The sequence below is a fragment of the Oncorhynchus keta genome, chromosome 4 (assembly GCF_023373465.1).
Source record: "Oncorhynchus keta strain PuntledgeMale-10-30-2019 chromosome 4, Oket_V2, whole genome shotgun sequence".
Lineage (NCBI taxonomy): Eukaryota > Metazoa > Chordata > Actinopteri > Salmoniformes > Salmonidae > Oncorhynchus > Oncorhynchus keta.
Genome location: NC_068424.1, coordinates 65,374,549 through 65,397,264, shown reverse-complemented (window position 1 = coordinate 65,397,264; position 22,716 = coordinate 65,374,549). Strand labels below are relative to the sequence as shown.

At 44.6% G+C, this 22,716-nt stretch overlaps 3 protein-coding genes across 4 annotated transcripts in view; all 3 read left to right on the top strand.

Annotated features, from left to right (window-relative positions):
- The first annotated feature begins 2,110 nt into the window (after window positions 1–2,110).
- LOC127929810 (rab11 family-interacting protein 5-like) lies at window positions 2,111–4,274 on the top strand. Its single transcript, XM_052518255.1, has 2 exons — window positions 2,111–3,398; window positions 3,652–4,274. Exons 1-2 carry the CDS (start codon window positions 2,948–2,950, stop codon window positions 4,272–4,274), a joined length of 1,074 nt encoding a protein of 357 aa, XP_052374215.1. The 5' UTR covers window positions 2,111–2,947.
- Window positions 4,275–4,897: 623 nt separating this feature from the next.
- LOC118384048 (mucin-4-like) lies at window positions 4,898–11,588 on the top strand. Its single transcript, XM_035770403.2, has 3 exons — window positions 4,898–8,011; window positions 8,990–9,134; window positions 9,469–11,588. The coding sequence occupies exons 1-3, from the start codon at window positions 5,658–5,660 to the stop codon at window positions 9,727–9,729; spliced, it is 2,760 nt and encodes a 919-aa protein (XP_035626296.2). The 5' UTR covers window positions 4,898–5,657; the 3' UTR covers window positions 9,730–11,588.
- A 6,286-nt stretch (window positions 11,589–17,874) lies between these two features.
- The window catches only part of sfxn5a (sideroflexin 5a), a 42,486-nt gene continuing 37,644 nt past the window's right edge, over window positions 17,875–22,716 (top strand). For both annotated transcript variants that reach the window (XM_035767703.2, XM_035767696.2), the window contains exon 1: window positions 17,875–18,042. In XM_035767703.2, coding sequence (XP_035623596.2) covers window positions 17,986–18,042 — 57 coding nt within the window. In that variant the 5' untranslated portion in view covers window positions 17,875–17,985. The remainder of the gene's footprint in view (window positions 18,043–22,716) is intronic.

The window sequence follows — 22,716 nt, the reverse complement described above, 5'->3', positions numbered from 1 at the left end:
AGGATGTCCTTCTCAGTAACCATGTCAGTATCCAGGGCCATTAGGATGTCCTCCTCGGTAACCATGTCAGTATCCAGGGCCATTAGGATGTCCTCCTCGGTAACCATGTCAGTATCCAGGGCCATTAGGATGTCCTCCTCTGTAACCATGTCAGTATCCAGGGCCATTAGGATGTCCTCCTCAGTAACCATGTCAGTATCCAGGGCCATTAGGATGTCCTCCTCAGTAACCATGTCAGTATCCAGGAACATTAGGATGTCCTCCTCAGTAACCATGTCAGTATCCAGGGCCATTAGGATGTCCTCCTCAGTAACCATGTCAGTATCCAGGGCCATTAGGATGTCCTCCTCAGTAACCATGTCAGTATGCAGGGCCATTAGGATATCCTCCTCGGTAACCATGTCAGTATCCAGGGCCATTAGGATGTCCTCCTCGGTAACCATGTCAGTATCCAGGACCATTAGGATGTCCTTCTCAGTAACCATGTCAGTATCCAGGACCATTAGGATGTCCTTCTCAGTAACCATGTCAGTATCCAGGACCATTAGGATGTCCTTCTCAGTAACCATGTCAGTATCCAGGGCCATTAGGATGTCCTCCTCAGTAACCATGTCAGTATCCAGGACCATTTGGATGTCATCCTCAGTAACCATGTCAGTATCCAGGGCCATTAGGATGTCCTTCTCAGTAACCATGTCAGTATCCAGGACCATTAGGATGTCCTTCTCAGTAACCATGTCAGTATCCAGGACCATTAGGATGTCCTTCTCAGTAACCATGTCAGTATCCAGGGCCATTAGGATGTCCTCCTCAGTAACCATGTCAGTATCCAGGACCATTAGGATGTCCTCCTCAGTAACCATGTCAGTATCCAGGACCATTAGGATGTCCTTCTCAGTAACCATGTCAGTATCCAGGGCCATTAGGATGTCATCCTCAGTAACCATGTCAGTATCCAGGACCATTAGGATGTCCTTCTCAGTAACCATGTCAGTATCCAGGACCATTAGGATGTCCTTCTCAGTAACCATGTCAGTATCCAGGGCCATTAGGATGTCCTCCTCAGTAACCATGTCAGTATCCAGGACCATTTGGATGTCATCCTCAGTAACCATGTCAGTATCTAGGGCCATTAGGATGTCCTTCTCAGTAACCATGTCAGTATCCAGGGCCATTAGGATGTCCTCCTCAGTAACCATGTCAGTATCCAGGGCCATTAGGATGTCCTCCTCAGTAACCATGTCAGTATCCAGGACCATTTGGATGTCATCCTCAGTAACCATGTCAGTATCCAGGGCCATTAGGATGTCCTCCTCAGTAACCATGTCAGTATCCAGGGCCATTAGGATGTCCTCCTCGGTAACCATGACAGTATCCAGGACCATTAGGATGTCCTTCTCAGTAACCATGTCAGTGTCCAGGTCCATTAGGATGTCTTTCTCAGTAACCATGTCAGTATCCAGGGCCATTAGGATGTCCTCCTCAGTAACCATGTCAGTATCCAGGGCCATTAGGATGTCCTCCTCAGTAACCATGTCAGTATCCAGAGCCAGCCATTAGGATGTCCTCCTCAGTAACCATGTCAGTATCCAGGGCCATTAGGATGTCCTCCTCAGTAACCATGTCAGTATCCAGGGCCATTAGGATGTCCTCCTCTATAACCATGTCAGTATCCAGGGCCATTAGGATGTCCTCCTCAGTAACCATGTCAGTATCCAGGGCCATTTTGATGTCCTCCTCGGTAACCATGTCAGTATCCAGGGCCATTAGGATGTCCTCCTCAGTAACCATGTCACTATCCAGGGCCATTAGGATATCCTCCTCGGTAACCATGTCAGTATCCAGGGCCATTAGGATGTCCTCCTCAATAACCATGTCAGTATCCAGGAACATTAGGATGTCCTCCTCAGTTACCATGTCAGTATCCAGGGCCATTAGGATGTCCTCCTCAGTAACCATGTCAGTATCCAGGGTCATTAGGATGTCCTCCTCGGTGACTTGAACTTTATAGACATTCTCTGCCTCTGTCAAAGCTTCATCTTGAGCCATCTCTCCAGACATGATTTTCTTCTTTCTTGCCCTATTCTGTGGCAGAGTGGCTTCCACCTTCTCCAGCTCTGTGTCCTCATCCTGTTCTTTGATTTTCTTATTTGCAAACTGAACAAATGTGTCTGTAGCTGCCTTAAATGGTGTCAAAGTCTCTTGACATGCCTTTCAGGGTTTCCTGTGTAGCCACAACCATTCGATGGGCAGACAGGATGTCCATCCAACTTGTTTGCAGGTATTTGGACAGTGGTGATGTGTTCTCAAATATCCAAAGAAATATTTGAGCTGTCAGTATCGTCTGATACCTGAGAAGTGCCTCAGAAGGTAGGTTGATACATGATTTCGCCTGGCCCAGAAAAAGTTGAGTTGCGTCTAGACACCCGTTGGCCCTCTATGATAGGCTCCAGGGGAGTTCACATTTAAAAAATTCCGATGTCTTCAGATGTCTGACAGGCAGACAGCTGTGCCTATATTAACCCCTGCTGTACCAAACTAAATGCTAGACTGGAAGCAAGGGTAAATAATGTGAAAGTTGAGATAAATGCAAGAGATGATTTGGACAGCAACATGAACATGATAGTCTTATGGAGGCCCAGTGATAATTTGAAATGGAACTCTTAACAGGCATGGTGTGCCTGCGTCGGCCAATACAGCACAGCTTAGAATGCTGCTCATCCAATCAGCATTCGGGATCCAAACAACACGTTTTATAATATAAAATATGCGTTTAAGTTGCATGAAAATGCATGTGTGGAGCGCTGGGGATGGTTGATGCCTTACAGTCTCCTCTCACTGTGGGTCCAGATGGCTCAAACTCAACTCCAAGGCCGGCCGGAATGAGAAGGAGCGCGGCGAGATCCAGGTGACGGTCCAGTTCACCCGCAACAACCTGACAGCCAGCATGTTCGACCTAACCATGAAGGACAAGCCACGGTCTGCCTTCGGCAAACTTAAGGACCGTGTGACGGGGAGGAAGATCGGCGACATGGAGTCCTCATCAGCCATCGTGCCGGGACGCTTCGCCGCCCTGTCAGGTTCCCTAGGAAAACCATTCCGAGAGGGGGACCGAGGGGAAGGGGGAGAGGACCCCGTGGAGGTAGCCGAGGAGAAGCAGAGCAAGGTGAAGGATTTCTTCAAGGGGAAGGGAAAGCTGAGGAGTTCGTCCGACACAAGGTCGTGCTCGTCGCTGGCCTCAGAGAGCAGCATGTTGTCCTTGACCAGTGAGAGACCCTGTCCCCCTCCTCTGGACCTAGGCATCCTGGTGGACCCTTCCAGTCCCCCCAGCTCCCCCATCTACAGCAACAAGGTCAAAGTTGACACCCACCACAGAGACACAGACCTAGCTAAAAAAGGTAAGCATGCAGATTTCCTCTGTCCAAGTGTTTCATTTTCATTAGAAATTGCCCTGTATGTCTGTAATATGCAGTGACCTGTATTTAGATTATATTCTGACAGAAGCTTTACCAGACACAAAAAAGCATGTATTGTATCTAAAGGATCTAGCAAGCTTATGCATTTTAATTAATTGTTTTGGAAGAGAGTTTATTATTAAGGCCGATCCATTTCAGGCCAATACTTTGACCCCGTTTCTTTCCCCCCAAATAGTGCTCAACAACACACAATCTTCCCCAAAGATACTGACTCACAATCGATCCCTCAGCGATGAGGCAAGTAGGATCACCACTACTGCCGTTCCCCAGCCCTGTCCTGCAGTGGAATCCCTCAAAGGTCAGGGTATGACTCCCTCCCAATCCCCTCTGTGCAGCAACGGAAGCCACATCTACGGATCCGAACCAGTGGGTCCCAAGGGCTCAGACACCCTCCCATCCAAGCTGGTCCTCCTTGAGAAGTGCTCCCCCCTCTATTGTTCGCTGCAGAACCTCACAAAGCAGAGCGAGGACAATGGTTCAGCCGGTGAGGGACGGTGCTGGTCCTTCGACAAGGTGAATAAGGAAGATGAGTACGTGGAGGAGGCCGAACCTCATGTCTCCCAGGTTCAAAGCGCACAGGTGGGGGGTCGTCCTGTGCTGGCAGCTGCCTCAATGCTGTCTTCCACCACCACGGTGGACTCAGCAGACAAAAGGAAAAAGCTCAGAAAGTCGTTATTCTCCGGAGGGAAGAGTGATTCTCTACCTGCCAAGTTGGCGCCAAGCCAGGGTTGTCCTCTCACCGAGGGGAGACTGCGAGGTTGGTTTGGCTCCTGTGACTCCCAGAACAAGCCAAGGTGAGTGGAGGGTCATTTCAGATGTCTCCACACTCAAGGGCTTCATACAGTTTTGCCTTCCATCAAAAGCACACAGACATCTACATCTTGGAAGGTTTTGATTTCCTTGTGTTCAGTGTTTATGCTGCCCCTTGTTCCTTTCAAATGGAAATGTGGCCAGTTCATCTACCATTTCAAATCAATCAAATGTATTTTATAAAGCACTTTTTACATCAGCAGTTGTCACAAAGTGCTGCAATCTCATATCACCTCATGTAAGGCACAACATGTTAAGGTTCATACTGTACTATTAACACAGGATAATAGTCAACATCTAGGCCATTTGTATAAGAATATATGTAACGTTACTGTCCTTTGAATCAGAGGAAATCAAAGACAGAGGCCATGTGACGAGTTGAAAAGGAAATAATGGCATATACAGTATTACTCTTTCACTCTTAACCTTGCTTGGGGTCAGATACTGTATACAGAGAAATATCTACCTGCACTTTAAGCTTTAGGTTTGGTATGTTGTGGAACATCTGGGCCAGTATTCATAAAGCATATCAGAATAGGAGTGCTGATCTAGGATCAGATCCTCCCTGTCCATGTAACCTTATTCATTATGATCTAAAAGTCCAAACTGATCCTAGATTAGTAATTTACTCTGTGATGCTTTATGAATACTTGCCCAATACACTAATCACCTGTTTTTGCTATTAAATTATCTGCAGTATTAGTGTTTCTATTACTGTTCCAAATGTAGTACATCTTGCATTTTTGCACCTCACCTTGCTTCAGTAATTTGCTAAATGTTATTTTGCTTTTTGTAGTACACTCTTGTTGCTGTTTTCCATAACACATTATTGTTTGCATTTTTTGGCAATTGTAGCATATTCACATATGAAAATATTTGAAGCTAGTCCTCAAATAGACAGTAGTTGGCATGAGATGCTTCTTCTCTTTAGACATCTGGGTTTCCTTTTTCTATGTGTGTTAGAAAATGGCACCCATATTTTGAATGGGTCCGCTTGCACAAAATTAACAAAGAGGACTGCTTGTGCCTTCCCTCCACAGGCTGGAAGTTTCTTCTAAGGTAGAAAGCGACTCAGACACCCCTCCTCCCCTCCCCCCTCGCTCCCCCATTCCCACCCAGTGCTCTTCTTCCACTGGCCATGCCTCACCCGACAGTGGCCATCCCACTAACACCTTCACCCCCTCTCTGACACCCAACCCCATCTCTCCCTCCAACCCCTTCCTCCCACGTCTGCAGTGTAACCCCTTTTTTGAGGACCTCATAGCCGAAGAGGCCCGGAGGTCCCCCCCTTGCGCCACCTGCTCCCCCTGTCATTCCACAGCTTTGCCTTGCATCCGCAGTACCGCCCACGATGTCGCAGTGCCAAAGAAAATGGCCGCCATACGGCGTGAGCGGCCCAGGCCTGTAGCCAGGCAGACATCCCTCCCTGCCTTACTCCCGAGAGCGGTGACTGCCAGCCCCCCGAATCCGTTCACCTCTCGCTCCATATCAGAGAGCTTGGGAAGAGAATGCGACGAGTCCTTTGACGCCTTTGCGTCCAGCAGACTGAATTCGCCAAAGAGCTCTCCTACCAATCACCCTTCAAATACAACCTCGTGGCAAGCTCAAGTAAGAAGCACTCCTCCACATAAGGGTAACACTATTCCACCTATTGAGGAGATGCGGATGAGTGAAGAAGAAGCAGAGCCTCCACCGTTGCTTCCACGGAGGCCCATAACAAGACCTTTGGTAAACAAGAGATCTTCTGACAGCTGGTTGCACAGGGATCAGGAGCTGGCTGTGCAGAAAGAGGCCTGTCTCCTGTCACAAACGGGCGCATTTTCCCTTCAGCACACAAGAGAAGGCGGGCACAAGAGATGCACACCAAGTCCCCACCTGTACCCAAGCTTAGGCAAAGACCTTCTCGTCAGCAGTGACATGTCGGACTTTCATACCGAACACTCACAGCATTATGCCAATATTTCTCCAGAGTCTCCATCTCCATTCAAGTCTGAAGATGACTTCAAGAAGTTTGACTATGAACCATTGCGAGATGAAGATGATAGCTGTAAATGTATATTTACTGAGCAGGACTTATGGCCAGATGCAACAGAAAACAATCTAGACCCGAATGTAAAGGATTCGATAATATTGTTAGCCTCAGAGGATACCACGGACACCAGTCCCACTGTTAGAGAAGACGCCGTTGTAAAGAACACTTCACATTCTGAAATCAAAGCCTTATCTCTACCAGTAATGCTTCTTGATAGTGAAATGACTGTTGCCGACCTACTGTATATGTCTTCCCCAAAACACTCTAAATCCAGTCTTAAGACGCTTGACATTGCGTCAATTACACCAGACCCAACAATGGAATTATTCTCAATTCACCCAGATAAGCCTACCAAGTCCAGAAACATCCATCATGAATCGCCTCCACTAACCTTGGAAGATCTAAATAAAAATCTAAGTAACTCTGATTTTAGTTTTATTGACTCTGCTTCTGATGCTTCCCCATCTCCATCTGAAATGATTCCAGTGCATACCCTCAAAAGTTTAGGTGGCATTTTTCCTCAACCTCCACAAGTTACTCACATAGCATCTTCTGCTCATGATATACGGCTATCTGCAGAGGATATGCTAACTTTTCAGAAGCCTAGTACTATAGACGTCAACTCTGCCCTAAAAGCAAATTTACCAGAAGCCTTGCTTTGTCAAGACAATTGGCAAGATGGAGGTTGTGAATTGATTACATCAGGCAGAGATCCTGCAAGCAATAAGAACAATAGCATTTTTACGCCTAACAGTCTTAACATTGAGTCTGAAGACATCACTAGAGACACTGTAGATATAAAACACACACAATCTCCACTGAATAGAAAAGGCAACATTTATAAATCAAAGATAGACAGTTCAATAGTAGACCCTTCATGTCACATTAGAACTTCTCCAGTTTCTCCACAGATTGGAATGCAACAGGAAGTTGTACGCAATAAACAGGAAGTGAGTCAGCCTCTGGTCAAACGAACCAAGCCTGTCAATGAGTCTTCACCAAGGGGTGCTAGTTCACACAGAAGTCTCAAGGGAATGATACGAGAGCTCTACGGCAACGGTGGTGCAAATAGCCCTGGCAAAGGATTGCGTGAGAGCCCTCTTCACCAATCACTGTCTCCTGGGCATGTACTCACAGAGAGCATTGAAGTACCCTTCTCAAATCAACCCACCAAATCAATTTTTTTGTCACCAGATAGAGAGACAACGTTCAAGGCAGCTAAATTATTTGTTTCCTTGCAAAAAACAAACACAAATAGTTCCACTCAGTCAATTACAAAAGAAAACTGCGTAACGGAACGTTCCCCATCCAAACATACCGGGACCATCAGCTTCGAAGACCTCCATGCCAAAGTAGCCCCAAACGTCAGATGCCCCATGAGTGCCAGGTTAAGGCCTGGTGTCTCTCTGCATGCTTCCAGTCCCTCCTCTGTGGCCCCCTCCCTGGTGACTGAAACTAATGCCCAGGCTAAGCTACTCCCCACCCCCGGGCCCTCCTCCATACATCACCCCCCAATCTTGAGACCCAGCACCGGAGCCAATGCCACCTTGGCTATTGCCCCCTGCGCCTCTTCCTCCTTCTCCTCCTCCTCTTCTACCTCCTCCACCACTGTCCAGCCCCTGGTCGATGCACGGCACACACTTTTACCTGAGGAGACCCAGCCAGCTAGCAGCCTGCCCCGACAAGAGAGCAGGTGAGACTTCTCCTCACACCTAAGCTCTGCAGAGTGTAGCCACTTGACCTCTCTTGAGAAAATATCAGGTTGGGTTGCCAGGTCGTAGTCAACAATGGGATGCAATAATTAGAAATAGTTAGACATAGCACACCTGCTAGCTGTTTATAAGCCATAGCTTGAAAACCTGAACCTACATATTGTTAGACTGTATTCTCATTCTTCCAAACAAAACTAATATTTTCAGTTCCTTTTATTTAATCTATTCAAGTAGCTTCCTTAAGAGGAAGTTCTCTTAATTAATCAGTATATATCCCCTACCAGTACCACCTACCCATGCAAACCCATTGGTTGCTACGGTTTTGTAAATGGCTTAATCTTTTACGTTGCTCATCTCACTTCTGTGTAATTAACTTGTGTCATACATTTGTGTTGCTGACTGTCCCATCACATCTAGGAGTCCACATCCACAATCACAGTCACCACAATGAAAATCTCAGCCTTATCTTGATGATTTAAACAACTTCTTCAGCTGTCTGCTGAAATTTTGACCATCTGTAAATGAAAGCAAAATGGAAGTGCCTTCCTTCACTCTCATTAGGTATAGGGTGACATTTCCTCAAGATACTGATCGTGGGTCAATTTGCGTTTTCCCACTAAGGTAGCTGATCCAAGATCTGTACCTAAGGAAACTTCACCCTGGAGCCTGTCATTCCTGCTGAGGGATATATATAGCTTTGTGCTATACTAAAATCAGACAACATAAGCTCTTTTTATGCTCTCTTGCTGAAACCTGTTGCTGAACAGATTTTGTTGTTTTGTAGAGATATATACAGTAAATTCTAAATCCAGGCTGGTGCATTGTTATGAATTTTACCATATACTATGTAATGCCAGTGCCTCACATTGTACTGTACTATATATTGATTTTCATGTGAAAAGTGTTATGTACACATAATCCAATGCAGTGAACCTTTGATGGTGATGTTTTCTTTGCAGACCCCACCCAGTGAAGCCCTTGACCACCACAGCCAGTCAGGGGGAGAAGAAAGAGGTCCGGTCATTTCTAGAGAAGCTCAAGTCTTCCATCCACTCAGGCCTCGCCGCCAAGCAGACACTGGCTGAGGCTGAGACTGAGATTGAGGTATAAAAGAGTCCATGAATTCACATAATTAATGACTTTCCAACCTAAAACGTTGGAAAAAACTGGGCAGTTCAACATTCAGTGGAAAAGTTGTTGGTCATGTATGGCTGACTCTGTAAAACAATACATTTCACTGCACCTATCCGGTGTATGTGACAATAAAATGTCTTCTGACAGAAATAGATTTTTATCAATTGAGTACCTCCTCTTGTTAATCTGTGTTTTCCCATTTTATGTAACAGATCCAGTCTTGTCAGATCAGTGATTACTTCAAGATATGAATGAAGGATGTATTCTCAAAGTATTCTGACAGGGCCTGTGTTTGTCTTCTCAGGAATCATTAACGGACAGGTCTGCCCAGTACGAGCAGCTGACCAAAATGGAGCTGATCTCCCTTCTGCTGCAGCAGCAGATGGATATGGAGAACCAGAAGGCGGCCTCAGAACAGCAGGCGGTGCCGCTTAAGAAACACGAGGCGGAGATGAAGAAGATCAAGGCGCAGGTGCGCGACCTGGAGGACTACATCGACAGGCTGCTGGTGCAGATCATGGAGCAGACACCCACACTCCTTCAAGTGCGCTCCCGACACAAGTGACCGCTAGTGCTAGTATAATATAGTATAATATAGGGCCATGGTCACCATCAAACCCTAGTCCCAGAGAGCTACTAGGAGGAGCAGACTCTTGTTCCAGCTCAGTCCCTGATTAGGTCTTGATGGTTAGTTGTTTAGCTGAACCAGAAGTTATAGTGCAGGGCTGAAACAAAAGCCTACACATCCAAGTAGTTCTTTCCGGACCAGGGTTGGTGATCACTTCTCCAGGGGCAGGTGTAGTTCAACACATCCCTAAGCAAAAAGTAAATCTCACAACCATCCAGGTTTCACTGCTGATACCCTGCCTCGTTGATAGAAGACACAATATTGCCCACTGTGCATGCTTGCTATAGCTCAAATGTCAGGCTGCAAGTACTAATCAGAAACTGTAGTCATAGCAAATGTTACTGGTCACTTTACACTTGCTACTTAGTATAATGAAAGTGGCACAGCTTTTGTCAAATGTACTGCATTAGAATTATTATACATGTGCATTGAGGAAGAATACAGAAAATGTCATATTCAGTGGTATAAATTGTTCTTACTTGATATGACATTGCTTCAAATTCAGAAAAACATGTAAGTGTCTGAATTAGTTTGATATGGACCCAAATTATCTTCATCATGGTAAATACTGTAATTATTTGCCATAAGATACTGACTCAAAAACAGACCGACTCGAGGAGAATTCCACTGAATTTCAATTTGTTTACATGGGGAAAGGTGAACTTGAGCTAGTGTCATATTTAGTAAATAATTATGTATTTTTTTTACTCTTCATGGATGAAGTGTGTGCAAAGAATAAATTAATAAATGTTAATGTGGTAAGATAGGTGTTACAATGAATTCAAAGGCATTTATGCTATTTAAGTTAAATTTTCACGTTTTGGTTTGGATTTGCAAAGCGAATGTATATAATTATGTATATTGGTTTGTTTATATAATTTTTGTATGACATTGCCTGTATTATTTAGTATAGTACTTAAACTCCCACACAACTAGAAATCCACTTTTTCGAGCTGAAAGACAATGGCCAGGGCTTACGCATGACGTTGCACAACGATGTAAGTCAATAAGTAATCGTTTTAATCAAAGGATGATATATTTGGGCTTGAAGTGACGAAACCGACCTGCCCCCTCCCCTCGTGCAAAATTAATGCCAATTAATTATTATTTTTTACAATTCTTCAAGCTCTGTGAGGTTGGTATTTGATCATTTTCAACTCTTGCCGTAGATTTCAAGCTAATTTAAGTCAAAACTGTAACAAGACCACACAGGAGCATTCAATGTTGTCTTGGTAAGCAAATGCAGTGTACATTGGGCCTTGTGTTTTAGGTTATTGTCCTGCTGCAAGGCAAATTTGTCTCCCAGTCTCTGTTGGAAAGCAGACGGAACCAGGTTTTCCTCTAAGATTGGGCTGTGCTTAGTCCCTAGTCCTTGCCGAAGACAAGCATACCTATAACATGATGCAGCCACCACCATGCTTGACAATATGAAGAGTGGTACTGAGTGATGTGTTGGATTTGCTCCTAACATAATGCTTTGTATTCAGGACAAAGTTACTTTCTTTGCCACATGTTTTTGCAGTTTTACTTTTGTGCCTTATTGAAAACAGGATGCATGTTTTTGAATATTTGTATTCTGTACAGGCTTCCTTCTTTTCACTCTGTCAATTAAGTTAGCATTGTGGAGTAGCTACAATGTTGTTGAGCCATCCTCAGTTGTCTCCTATCACAGCCATTAAACTCTAACTGTTTAAAAGTCACCATTGGCCTCATGGTGAAATCCCTGAGCGGTTTCCTTACTTATCGCTGCCTCGATTTATGGAATATGCCAAAACTTTGGAGATAACAATAGATGCAGGGCTGCCAACCTTTGAAGAAAGATTGGAGTGAGATTTGCTATGTGAATTTCATTGCCCCCTGGCACAACCCCCAGATGGGGGACTAATTCCACATATTTTGACATGGCTTAGGCCTATGACCAGGGTGGAAAATGTTATAATAAAAACCACAGGTCAGGTGTATTTAGGATTCTTAGAACATTAAATGAACACTCATAATTTGACTACTTTGTTGCTTACTAAATTGAAAGTATGCTAATATTTTTTTAAATATATTTTTAGGTGGTTTTACACTTTAAATGGCCGACTGGCCGACTGGCAGATCCTGGCTGACTGGCAGATCCTGGCCGACTGGCAGTTCTGGCGGATCCTGGCTGACTGGCGGATCCTGGCTGACTGGCAGTTCTGGCGGATCCTGGCTGACTGGTAGTTCTGGCGGATCCTGGCTGACTGGCGGATCTGGCTGACTGGCGTATCCTGGCAGACTGGCGTATCCTGGCAGACTGGCGGATCCTGGCAGACTGGCGGATCCTGGCTGACTGGCGGATCCTGGCTGACTGGCGGATCCTGGCTGACTGGCGGATCCTGGCTGACTGGCGGATCCTGGCACACTGGCGGATCCTGGCTGAATGGCGGATCTAACTGATCCTGGCAGACTGGCAGATCCTGGCCGACTGGAAGATCCTGGCCGACTGGCAGATCCTGGCCGACTGGCTGACTGGCGGATCCTGGCCGACTGGCGGATCCTGGCCGACTGGCGGATCCTGGCCGACTGGCGGATCCTGGCAGATCCTGGCTGACTGGCACTTCTGGCGGATCCTGGCTGACTGGTGGATCCTGGCAGACTGGCGGATCCTGGCAGACTGGCGGATCCTGGCAGACTGGCGGATCTAACTGATCCTGTCTGACTGGCAGATCCTGTCTGACTGGCAGATCCTGGCCGACTGGCAGATCCTGGCCGACTGGCAGATCCTGGCTGACTGGCGTATCCTGGCTGACTGGCGTATCCTGGCTGACTGGCAGTTCTGGCGGATCCTGGCTGACTGGTAGTTCTGGCAGATCCTGGCAGACTGGCGGATCCTGACTGACTGGCGGATCCTGGCTGACTGGCGGATCCTGGCTGACTGGCGGATCCTGGCTGACTGGCGGATCCTGGCACACTGGCGGATCCTGGCACACTGGCGGATCCTGGCACACTGGCGGATCTAACTGATCCTGGCAGACTGGCGGATCCTGGCCGACTGGCAGTTCTGCCGGATCCTGGCAGACTGGCGGATCCTGGCAGACTGGCGGATCCTGGCAGACTGGCGGATCCTGGCAGACTGGCGGATCCTGGCAGACAGGCGGCACTGGGCAGACAGGCGGCACTGGGCAGACAGGCGGCACTGGCGGCGCTGGGCAGACTGGCGGCACTGGGCAGACTGGCGGCACTGGGCAGACTGGCGGCACTGGCGGCGCTGGGCAGACTGGTAGCTCAGACGGCGCTGGGCAGACGGGTAGCTCAGACGGCGCTGGGCAGACTGGAGAAAAAGGCTCTGGCAGCGCTGGACTGAGGAGCACTGGTGCCTCTGGAATGAGGGGCTCTGGCGCCTCTGGCATGAGGGGCGGTAGCTCTGACAGCGCCGGACAGGCGGGAGACTCTGGCTGCGCTGGAGAGGAGGAAGGCTCCGGCAGCGCTGGACAGGCGGGACGCACTGTAGGCCTGATGTGTGGTGCTGGCACTGGTATGCCGTGCATACTATGCCAAACCAACAGCTTTCTTTCTACTCTGTCCAATACATCCTCCACACTCTCCGACTCAGCACTCTGCTTCGCCGACAGCTCCAATTCCATCCATGGCTCCTTACGGTAAACAGGGGGAGTTGGCTCAGGTCTGACTCCTGACTCTGCCACACTCTCCCTGTGCCCCCCCCAATACATTTTTGGGGGTGCCTCTCGGGCTTCCAGCCGCTCTGCCGTGCTAGCTCATCATAATGCCGCCTCTCTGCTTTCGCTGCCTCCAGCTCGGCTTTGGGGCGGCAATATTCCCCTGGCTCTGCCCAGGGTCCTTTTCTGTCAAGGATCTCCTCCCAAGTCCATTTATCCAAATAGTGCAGCCTCTCCCACTGCTGCTGCTGCCTCTGTTGCTTCTCCTGCTGCTGCCTTTGCTGCTGCTGTTGTTGCTCCTGCTGCACCTGTCGCTTCTCCTGCTGCTGCTGTTGCTGCTGCCTCTGTTTACCACGCCGCTTGGTCCTTGGTTGGTGGGTGATTCTGTAAGGGTTTTCTTCTGGTGAAAGAGAGGCGGACTAAAACATAGCGTGGTGGTTATTCATGTTTTTAATAAAGACGACTATACATGAACAGACTATACAAAACAAGAAAAGTGAAACCCTAAACAGTCCTATCTGGTGCAAACACAGAGACAGGAACAATCACCCACAAAACCCAACACAAAACAGGCTACCTAAATATGGTTCCCAATCAGAGACAATGACTAACACCTGCCTCTGATTGAGAACCATATCAGGCCAAACATAGAAATAGACAAACCAGACACACAACATAGAATGCCCACCCAGCTCACGTCCTGACCAACACTAAAACAAGGAAAACACATACGAACGATGGACAGAACGTGACACTGACAAAAATGGGAAAAAGTGGAATACTGAAATAAGTGTGGGGAATAACAGTAGTGTTCTTGCTGACAAGCACACTAAAGACCCTATATTTTAGCCCATTGTTAAGAATTGTTCCACTGATCAGACTAAATCATGTAAATAGATAATAAAATCTCCTGAAGACAAGATGCCATATCTGCCTCTACACCCTAATCAAATTATTTATTGTCCCCCTCTAGAATCAAACATACACTTTTCGGTTCACAGTCTATTTGCCAAATTATTTTCAGTTACAAATCCGGTCACCCTACCAAACTTCCATGCTAAAATATACTGTAGATCTGTCTGCTGCCTTTTTGTTGTTACAGCCATGCTAAAACATACTCTAGATCTGTCTGCTGCCTTTTTGTTGTCACAGCCATGCTAAAACATACTCTCGATCTGTCTGCTGCCTTTTCGTTGTCACAGCCATGCTAAAACATACTCTAGATCTGTCTGCTGCCTTTTTGTTGTCACAGCCATGCTAAAACATACTGTAGATCTGTCTGCTGCCTTTTCGTTGTCACAGCCATGCTAAAACATACTGTAGATCTGTCTGCTACCATTTCGTTGTCACAGCCATGCTAAAACATACTGTAGATATGTCTGCTACCTTTTCTTTGTCACAGCCATGCTAAAACATACTGTAGATCTGTCTGCTACCTGTTCGTTGTCACAGCCATGCTAAAACATACTGTAGATATGTCTGCTACCTTTTCTTTGTCACAGCCATGCTAAAACATACTGTAGATCTGTCTGCTACCTGTTCGTTGTCACAGCCTAAAAGGACACATGGTTAAACTGGCGCCTGCATTGGCACTGCAGCATTTATGGTGATACGGCCTCTGCAGAAGTCAGGGCATTCATACACTTTGCGTTTAGCGGGGCAGCGTCGAGCTGTTGCGTAGAACGGTTGTCAAGGAAGTGAGTTTGTGTTAAACAGGACCTCCCACCCCCCACCTACCCTCAGCCAATCATGCCAATACTGAGCTATAAGGAGCCCTCCGCATTGTTCCAAAATGTGTGAGGCAACGGGAACGGCATGCCTATGGAGGCTTCGCGATTGCGTCACACCCTCTATACGGAGCCTCGGACAACACTTTCAGATCAAGCATGAATTAGTTTTTATCCTAAATGCCAATCACCAAACGATGAATTCGTTTTTATCCTAAATGCCAATCACCAAACGAGGGGACTAATGCAAATGTAAATTCAATCGATTTCAGTACATGCTGTCAAAAGGCTGCATTCAGCAATAGGGACGGGAGTAAGACTAACCTACTTTTGTTGACAACATTGTACATTAAACAGCACTACCGCGCTGCTCTTTTTACTCTAATCTTGAGGGGCGTTTCTTTAAAACATGCATCCAATCCCCTTGATCCCTTACATAACTAGATCATTCATATTCTTAAATGTGCTGCGTTTCACAGTGCTGTGGCAAGACAGGACAACGATAGAGGTTCCGATCGTGATGATGTTAAATTGAAGGCGCAGATGCTCCGACATCAAAACGAATAGGAGCACAGTTTGAAAAGGTTAGCGTGCGGACTGGACTATACAATGTACTAATTCGAAAAATAAAAGCACTACTTTTCAAAGCGTGAGATAAATTAGAATACATTTCCAAAGCAATTATTATATATTTTTTTAAAATGTAGAATCACTTTTCAGTATATATATATAAATATATATATAGATAGATAGAGAGAGAGAGAGAGAGAGAGAGAGAGAGAGAATGGCGCTGGAGGGGATGACTGCTGGTTTACGGGCTCCTAACCAACTGTGCTATTTTCTTAGTTTTTATATATATGGTGCCAGATCAACAACCTCTCCCTTAATGTGAGCAAGACTAAGAAGCGGATCGTGGACTGCAGGAAAAGACGAGCCGAATAGGCCACCATTAACGTCGACAGGGCTGTAGTGGAGCGGGTTGAGAGTTTCAAGTTCCTTGGTGTCACCAACAAACTATCATGGTCCAAACACACCAAGACAGTCGTGAAGAGGGCAAAACAGTACCTTTTCCCTCTCAGGAGACTGAAAAGATTTGTCATGGGTACCCAGATCCTCAAAAAGCAGTTCTACAGCTGCACCATCGAGAGCATCCTGAACGGTTGCATCACCGCCTGATATGGCAACTGCTCTGCATTTGACCATAAGGCGCTATAGAGGGTAGTGTGTAGGCCCCAGTACATCACTGCTGAACAATTAATCAAATGGCCACCCTGACTATTTACATTAACCCCTCACCCCCATTTGTTTTTACACTGCTGCTACTATTATTTTATTGTGTAACTTTTTATTATTTTTTACTTTAGTTTATTCGGTAAATATTTGCTTAACTCTGTCTTGAACTGCATTGTTTGTTAAGGGTGTGTAAGTAAGAATTTCATGGTAAAGTCGACACTTGTTGTATTTGGCGCATGTGACAAGTAAAGTTTGATTTGAATTGATGTATGTCTCACAGTATAAAAGCTACTTAGATGTGAACAGCTGAATAATAAAACAGGTTACACATGATCTAGCCTAGTGGTTAGAGTGTTGGACTAGTAACCGGAAGGTTGCAAGTTCAAACCCCTGAGCTGACAAGGTACAAATCTGTCGTTCTGCCCCTGAACAGGCAGTTAACCCACTGTTCCTAGGCTGACATTGAAAATAAGAATTAGTTCTTAACTGACTTGCCTAGTAAAATAAAGGTAAAAAAAAAAATATCAGGTCAGTATCAGTTTACACATTGAATGAATTGCTCGAATGTAAAAATGCATGGCTTGTCTTTCCAGTAACTTTATAACAAGACTTAATTCAAACTTCCACATTACAGAAGCTCAAAGGTTGAAGTCAAACATTTCTGGCAAAACTTAAATCAGAATAGCGGTAACCCTAACCTACTGTACAGTAAGCCTACAGCATTTGTATTTAGACCCTTTTCAAACATTGTTTGATCAGCTTTACACCAGGTATGGGCCAAATCACAAGGAAGTGGTACTGGCTAAGCATGCAGCGTGAGGTCCTTTACACAAGCTCGTTCATTACAAAATGTCATTGGGTGTTGTGATTAATGCTGTCTTCTGCCGACTCCTAGGCTCATTGTGTAGCCACAGGAGTCTCTTGAGGGGAGGGTATCACATAATAATGGCTGGAAAGGAGGGAATGGAATGGCATCAAATACATTGAAACCATGTGTTTGATACCATTCCACTGATTCTGCTCCAGCAATTACTACAAGCCAGTCCTCCCCAATTAAGGTGCCACCAACCTCCTGTGTTACAGACAGTGCAACACTGTGCAAGTAAAATTGGGTCAACAGGGGTTCCTCTGTGAATCTATGTAACATATCTGAATGACCACACCACAAGAACCATTATGCAACCTCTCAGCTGATCAGTTCTTTGGGATGTGTAGTCATCTTGACTGACTTTCGCTGTGTAACGCGACATGACAGAAACTACACCTCCCAAATAACATCGCGATTAATCGCTTCAGTCGTTTCACTGGATTTCCAGTCACCTAAATCAAAATGTACTATATTGTAAAAACGAATGAAAACGAAAAATTGATGGACTTGTTAATTGAAGGTTAGGCATAAGGTTAGCAGTGTGGTTAAGATTAGGTTTGAAATCCAATTTTATGAAGATAATTTGTAGAAATGGGCGGGGTTTATGACTTTGTGGTTGTAGTAACTAGTGACAACCGTTTCACTGGAAGTGTAGCTAGTTCACTACTTAAAAATCCAGTTTCATGATTCACTTCATTAATAAATCATCTGATTCGCTGTCATGGCGCAATATGCAGCTTGTCCTGCGTTCCAACTTGGAAGACCTCGATATGATCAGGTAAAGGATATTTTTTTACTAATCACATTGCTATCTCTGAAAAGGGTGCAAAACAACATTTTTGCAGATCTCCGACCTGTTCCTGCGAGCGCATCGTTATGCTCGCTGCTTTTTACTTTGTTGCGAAAGTTGCCTCTGGTGTCCGCTCGAAAAATGTTTTTGTCTTTGTAGTGCAATTTCTCTTTATGCTCTGTGTAAATGTATGAAAGTATGCTACTTTCTTGGAATTAACAAGTAGCGGGGATGTGTTTCGGAGTTGATAGCAGGGTTGGCCGCCCCAGTGTAGCTAGATACTGAAGCTTCTTCATCAATGCTTTGCGGGCATCCAACGTGGTCTCAGAGAATTTCGTATTATTCTGTACGTATATCCGAGATACTTATTTTAGTAAGCTATGTTTCATAGAGCCCCACAGTGGAGGTGTCATAATGTCCATTTTGTGTAGGTTTACAGCTGTGACGTTTTGATAAGCATGTAAATCTCTCTCGGACAAGGTGACTTATCAATATATTCAGCTTTATTTCTATTGAAAATGCTAATTAGCATCACAGTAGACATCATGCAAGACTACAAATCCCGGCAAGCTCCTGCATATCTCAAGCTGACACCTTTGCTAAGAGGTATTGTGTCAATTTAAAACTTCCACCCATCGCTCCACAAAAGCCGCGGCCCTTGCAGAGCAAGGGGAACCACTACTTCAAGGTCTCAGAGCAAGTGACGTCACCGATTGAAACGCTATTTAGCGCGCACCACCACTAACTAAGCTTGCCGTTTCACATCCGTTACATATAGTTAACCCAGTGATTCTTACCTTTGCCTCGATTCGGCAGTCTAGTCCAGATCATGGCATTAGTATTTTCTTTATGATAGCCACATTAGCAGCTAATTAGAATTTCATTTTGAGGGGTTAAATACAGGAGAATATATTGATAAGTCACCTTGTTCTCTAGGGAGTTTTGCACTGTTATCAAAACGTCACGCCAGGGTAAACCCACCCGAAACACAGCCCTTATTTGAAGTGTTTAAAAAAAAAGGAATGGTGGAAAAACAATTGGAACCATTTCCTTGTTTGACTGCTACGTTTCATGGGTATTATTATGACTGTTACTGTGGTACTTTATGGTATGTATTCATTTGTGGATGTCGAGACATCCATTTTGTATGATGTTACAATTTGTACAATATGTTATACATTTGCATAAATTACAGCATATTATGAATTTGAATAACGTATGATATGTTACGAATTCCAATTTGTTGTGGTTAACGTTAGTTAGCTCTAGTGGTCACGTGTTAAGGTTCGCTGTTAGGTTAAAGGATCAGTGGAAGGGTTAGGGTTAGGTGAAGGGTTAGCTGACGTGCTAAATAGTTGCAAAGGATGAGGTTCGAACACGCAACCTTTGGGTTGCTAGATGTTTACTTTATACGCCCACCCATCCAACTTGACCATCCACCCTCCTTTCATTTTTGCCATAAGTTACCTTCTATCTTGTGTAACCATACCAAACGTAACATATCGTAACTTGAGTGTCCTGGATTTATGTTTACTATGTTACATCTAGTCTGAGACCAGTCTGGGACATCCTATGGCCATAATAATTATAGAGAGGGAGGAGTCTGTCTGCAAGCGACTTCAGCATTCGTTTTCAGGATTCAGGTTCACTCAATTATTTTAAGTTTTGTTTTTTTCTATTGACAGTTACAGCTGATTTAAGGGATTGTATATCAATTCGCATTCCTTAAATATTTGTCATCTGATCTATTAGTTTCCAGCTCTGAATTGTTTAATCAAACTTTTCGCAGCCAGCTCCTGATATTTTACCTTCATTTAACTAGGCAAGTCAGTTCTTATTTTCAATGATGGCCTAGGAACAGTAGGTTAACTGCCTGTTCAGGGGCAGACCGACAGATTTGTACCTTGTCAGCTCGGGGGTTTGAACTTGCAACCTTCCAATTACTAGTCCAACGCTCTAACCACTAGGCTACCCTGCCCCCCAATCACGGCATACAAACTACAATCTCTGTCCTAAATTAACCTATTGCACATGTGCACCCAGCATTTATTACACCTTAGTAGACTGCACCTAATATAGAATAGAACAGCCAAAATAGAATAGCTTTATTCTTACTTCTTATGTGACATCCGGAATAGATTTCTACATTTGTGCAGGTTTATGTCTAGCACAAAGTCAAACTTTTTCAAGAGGGATAAAAAAGTGACAATTAAGAATGTAGCTTATGTACACTGAGCAACAATTTCTAAGATTTTACAGTTCATATAAGGAAATCAGTCAATTGAAATAAATAAATTAGGCCCTAATATATGGATTTCACATGATTGGGAATACAGATATGAATCTGTTGGTCACAAATAGGTTAAAAAAAATGGGCCTCAGGATCTTGTCACAGTATCTGTCTGTGCATTCAAATTGCCGTCGATAAAATGCAATTGTGTTCGTTGCCTGTAGCTTATGCCTGCCTGCTCATACCATAACCTCAAGAGGTTGGAGGCGGCTTATGGTAGAGAAATTAATGTAAAATTCTCTGGCAACAGCTCTGGTGGACATTCCTGCAGTCAGAATGTCAATTGCTTGCTTCCCTCAACCTGAGACATCTTTGGTATTGTGTTGTGTGACAAAACTGCACATTTTACAGTGACATGTTATTGTCCCCAGCACAAGATGCACCCATGTAATAATCATTCTGTTTAATCAGCTTCTTGATATTCCACACTTGTCAGATGGATATACATAATAAATGCTCACTAACACTTAAACAAATTTGTGCACAATTTGAGAGAAACAAGCTTTTTGTGCGTATGGAACATTTCTGGGATCTTTATTATTTTATTTTAGTTCATGAAACATGGGACCAACACTTTACATGTTGCGTTTATATTTTTGTTCAGTATTAGAAGGCTCTTAATTTTCCTAAATCATTTCTCCCCCCTTCTGCCCATTTTAAATATGTTTAGCAAAAAACACTTTAATTTCTGATTTTTGTAGAATATTATGCATCTTCTAAACTGTTGGCTAAATCAGACAGTGAAGAGTCTGGGTTATCTCATATTGAAATTTCTGTCTGTCCTTCTCTTTTGAATATCCGTCAAAATGTCTGTCCTGTGAAGTGATTATGCACTTGCAGTGGTCAACTAGACCGATAATGTGACCTTCACGTTGGCTCAAATTGCAACTCTGTTTTTGGAAACCGTTCACGACCGCTGGCAATGAATGAGATTAAAAGGGCTGTAACCTCACTTGTAATTGGCCTTCTGTGTAGTGGAATTCAGTGTTCGAGGCTAGCCTATTTTAAAACAGCTGTGAATGCAATATTATGTTATAAGGAAATTATTTACCTGCTGAAATGGTAAAGCACAAAGTCCAAAGAAAGTCTCATTTCTTGTTGTCTGGCCGTGTCTATTGCCTTTTTATATATTTTATAGGCATTTCTCATCAAAATGCATGGAGGTGGAATAACAAGAAGCCAATCAATAAGGGACACTTGCCCCTTCGTTGGAAGCAACCCAATCCCTCACAGATAACTGATGATAGTCATTTTTATCAGGATATTGCATGGCACCAAGTAGTCTATTCTCAGCGCCAAGAGGCTTAATAACAGTCTATTTAGACTTCCATTTTGCAACCTCTGATGCAATTGCAAAACACAAACAATTTTGTTCATGTGAATTGTTCCAAAAATTGAGTCATCCTGCATTTCAAAATTTGGAATTTCATCATTACAAGCATCCATTCATATGTCAAACACTGCATTTATCAGTGGGCGAGGGACAGTTTCATTGTTTCACAAATAGAACATCCACCTTTTTTTTGTGCCCTTAAAACCTTCAGCACAGTAATATGCAGTAACATTTTCAGTTTATTGCATCAAAGCAGTTACAATTAGGCCATCTCGTGAATCAGCATAAATCTCCCTGTCTCGTATTGCAGCCGCACGTGATACATCTCTGCTAGCTGTGTTTTGTATTCTCTTGTGAGCTGAAGCACATGCATAATTAAAGCGGTCTCCTCACATGGAGCCTGTTCTCTTCACCCAGCCATACAAAACAGAGCTACACATATGGGCTGTGAGGACATTATACAGTCTATGGGCAGTGAGGACACTGAATAATGAAAGGATACACAGATTTACAGAATGGTAGCGACTATGTTCTTCACAATTACATGTCACGAGAGGTTGAGGAGCGTGTTTTAAATGAAAACCGAATGTAGGAAAGATAATGAAGATGGAGAAATTAGCTCTCCTGTCTTGCCTTTCTTCACCTGCCCTTCATAAGTGATAAATGGCTCGAAGGCATCTGACTGAAGTTGAAATGTTTCAGTCCATCTGGTTAGCAAAAAGACTCTTGGCATGCACTGCCATCAGGCCTTTTCAAACTGTTGGCACACAATGTTCAGCCAGGCCCATCTAGTAAGGGGACTGGAAAAGTGATATGCTTCACCACCAAGTAATGACAATTCTGACTGCGGTGAAGAAAATATGCTCAAGTGCTCTTCAAATCAAATTTTATTAGTCACACGCGCCGAGCACAACAGGTAGACCTTACAGTGAAATGCCTACCTACGAGCTCCTAACCACAGTGCAGTTTCAAAAAATACGGATAAGAATAAGAGAGAAAATAAATTAAAGAGCAGCAGTAAAAAATAACAATATATACA

Bases quoted from the DNA above. Each gene is read 5' to 3' on its own strand.
- LOC127929810 (XM_052518255.1), top strand. From the start codon at position 2,948: ATGTTCGACCTAACCATGAAGGACAAGCCACGGTCTGCCTTCGGCAAA. The intron at 3,399-3,651 runs GTAAGCATGCAG...CCCCCCAAATAG, and splicing joins CACAGACCTAGCTAAAAAAG to TGCTCAACAACACACAATCT.
- LOC118384048 (XM_035770403.2), top strand. From the start codon at position 5,658: ATGGCCGCCATACGGCGTGAGCGGCCCAGGCCTGTAGCCAGGCAGACA. The intron at 8,012-8,989 runs GTGAGACTTCTC...TTTTCTTTGCAG, and splicing joins CTGCCCCGACAAGAGAGCAG to ACCCCACCCAGTGAAGCCCT. The intron at 9,135-9,468 runs GTATAAAAGAGT...TTGTCTTCTCAG, and splicing joins AGGCTGAGACTGAGATTGAG to GAATCATTAACGGACAGGTC.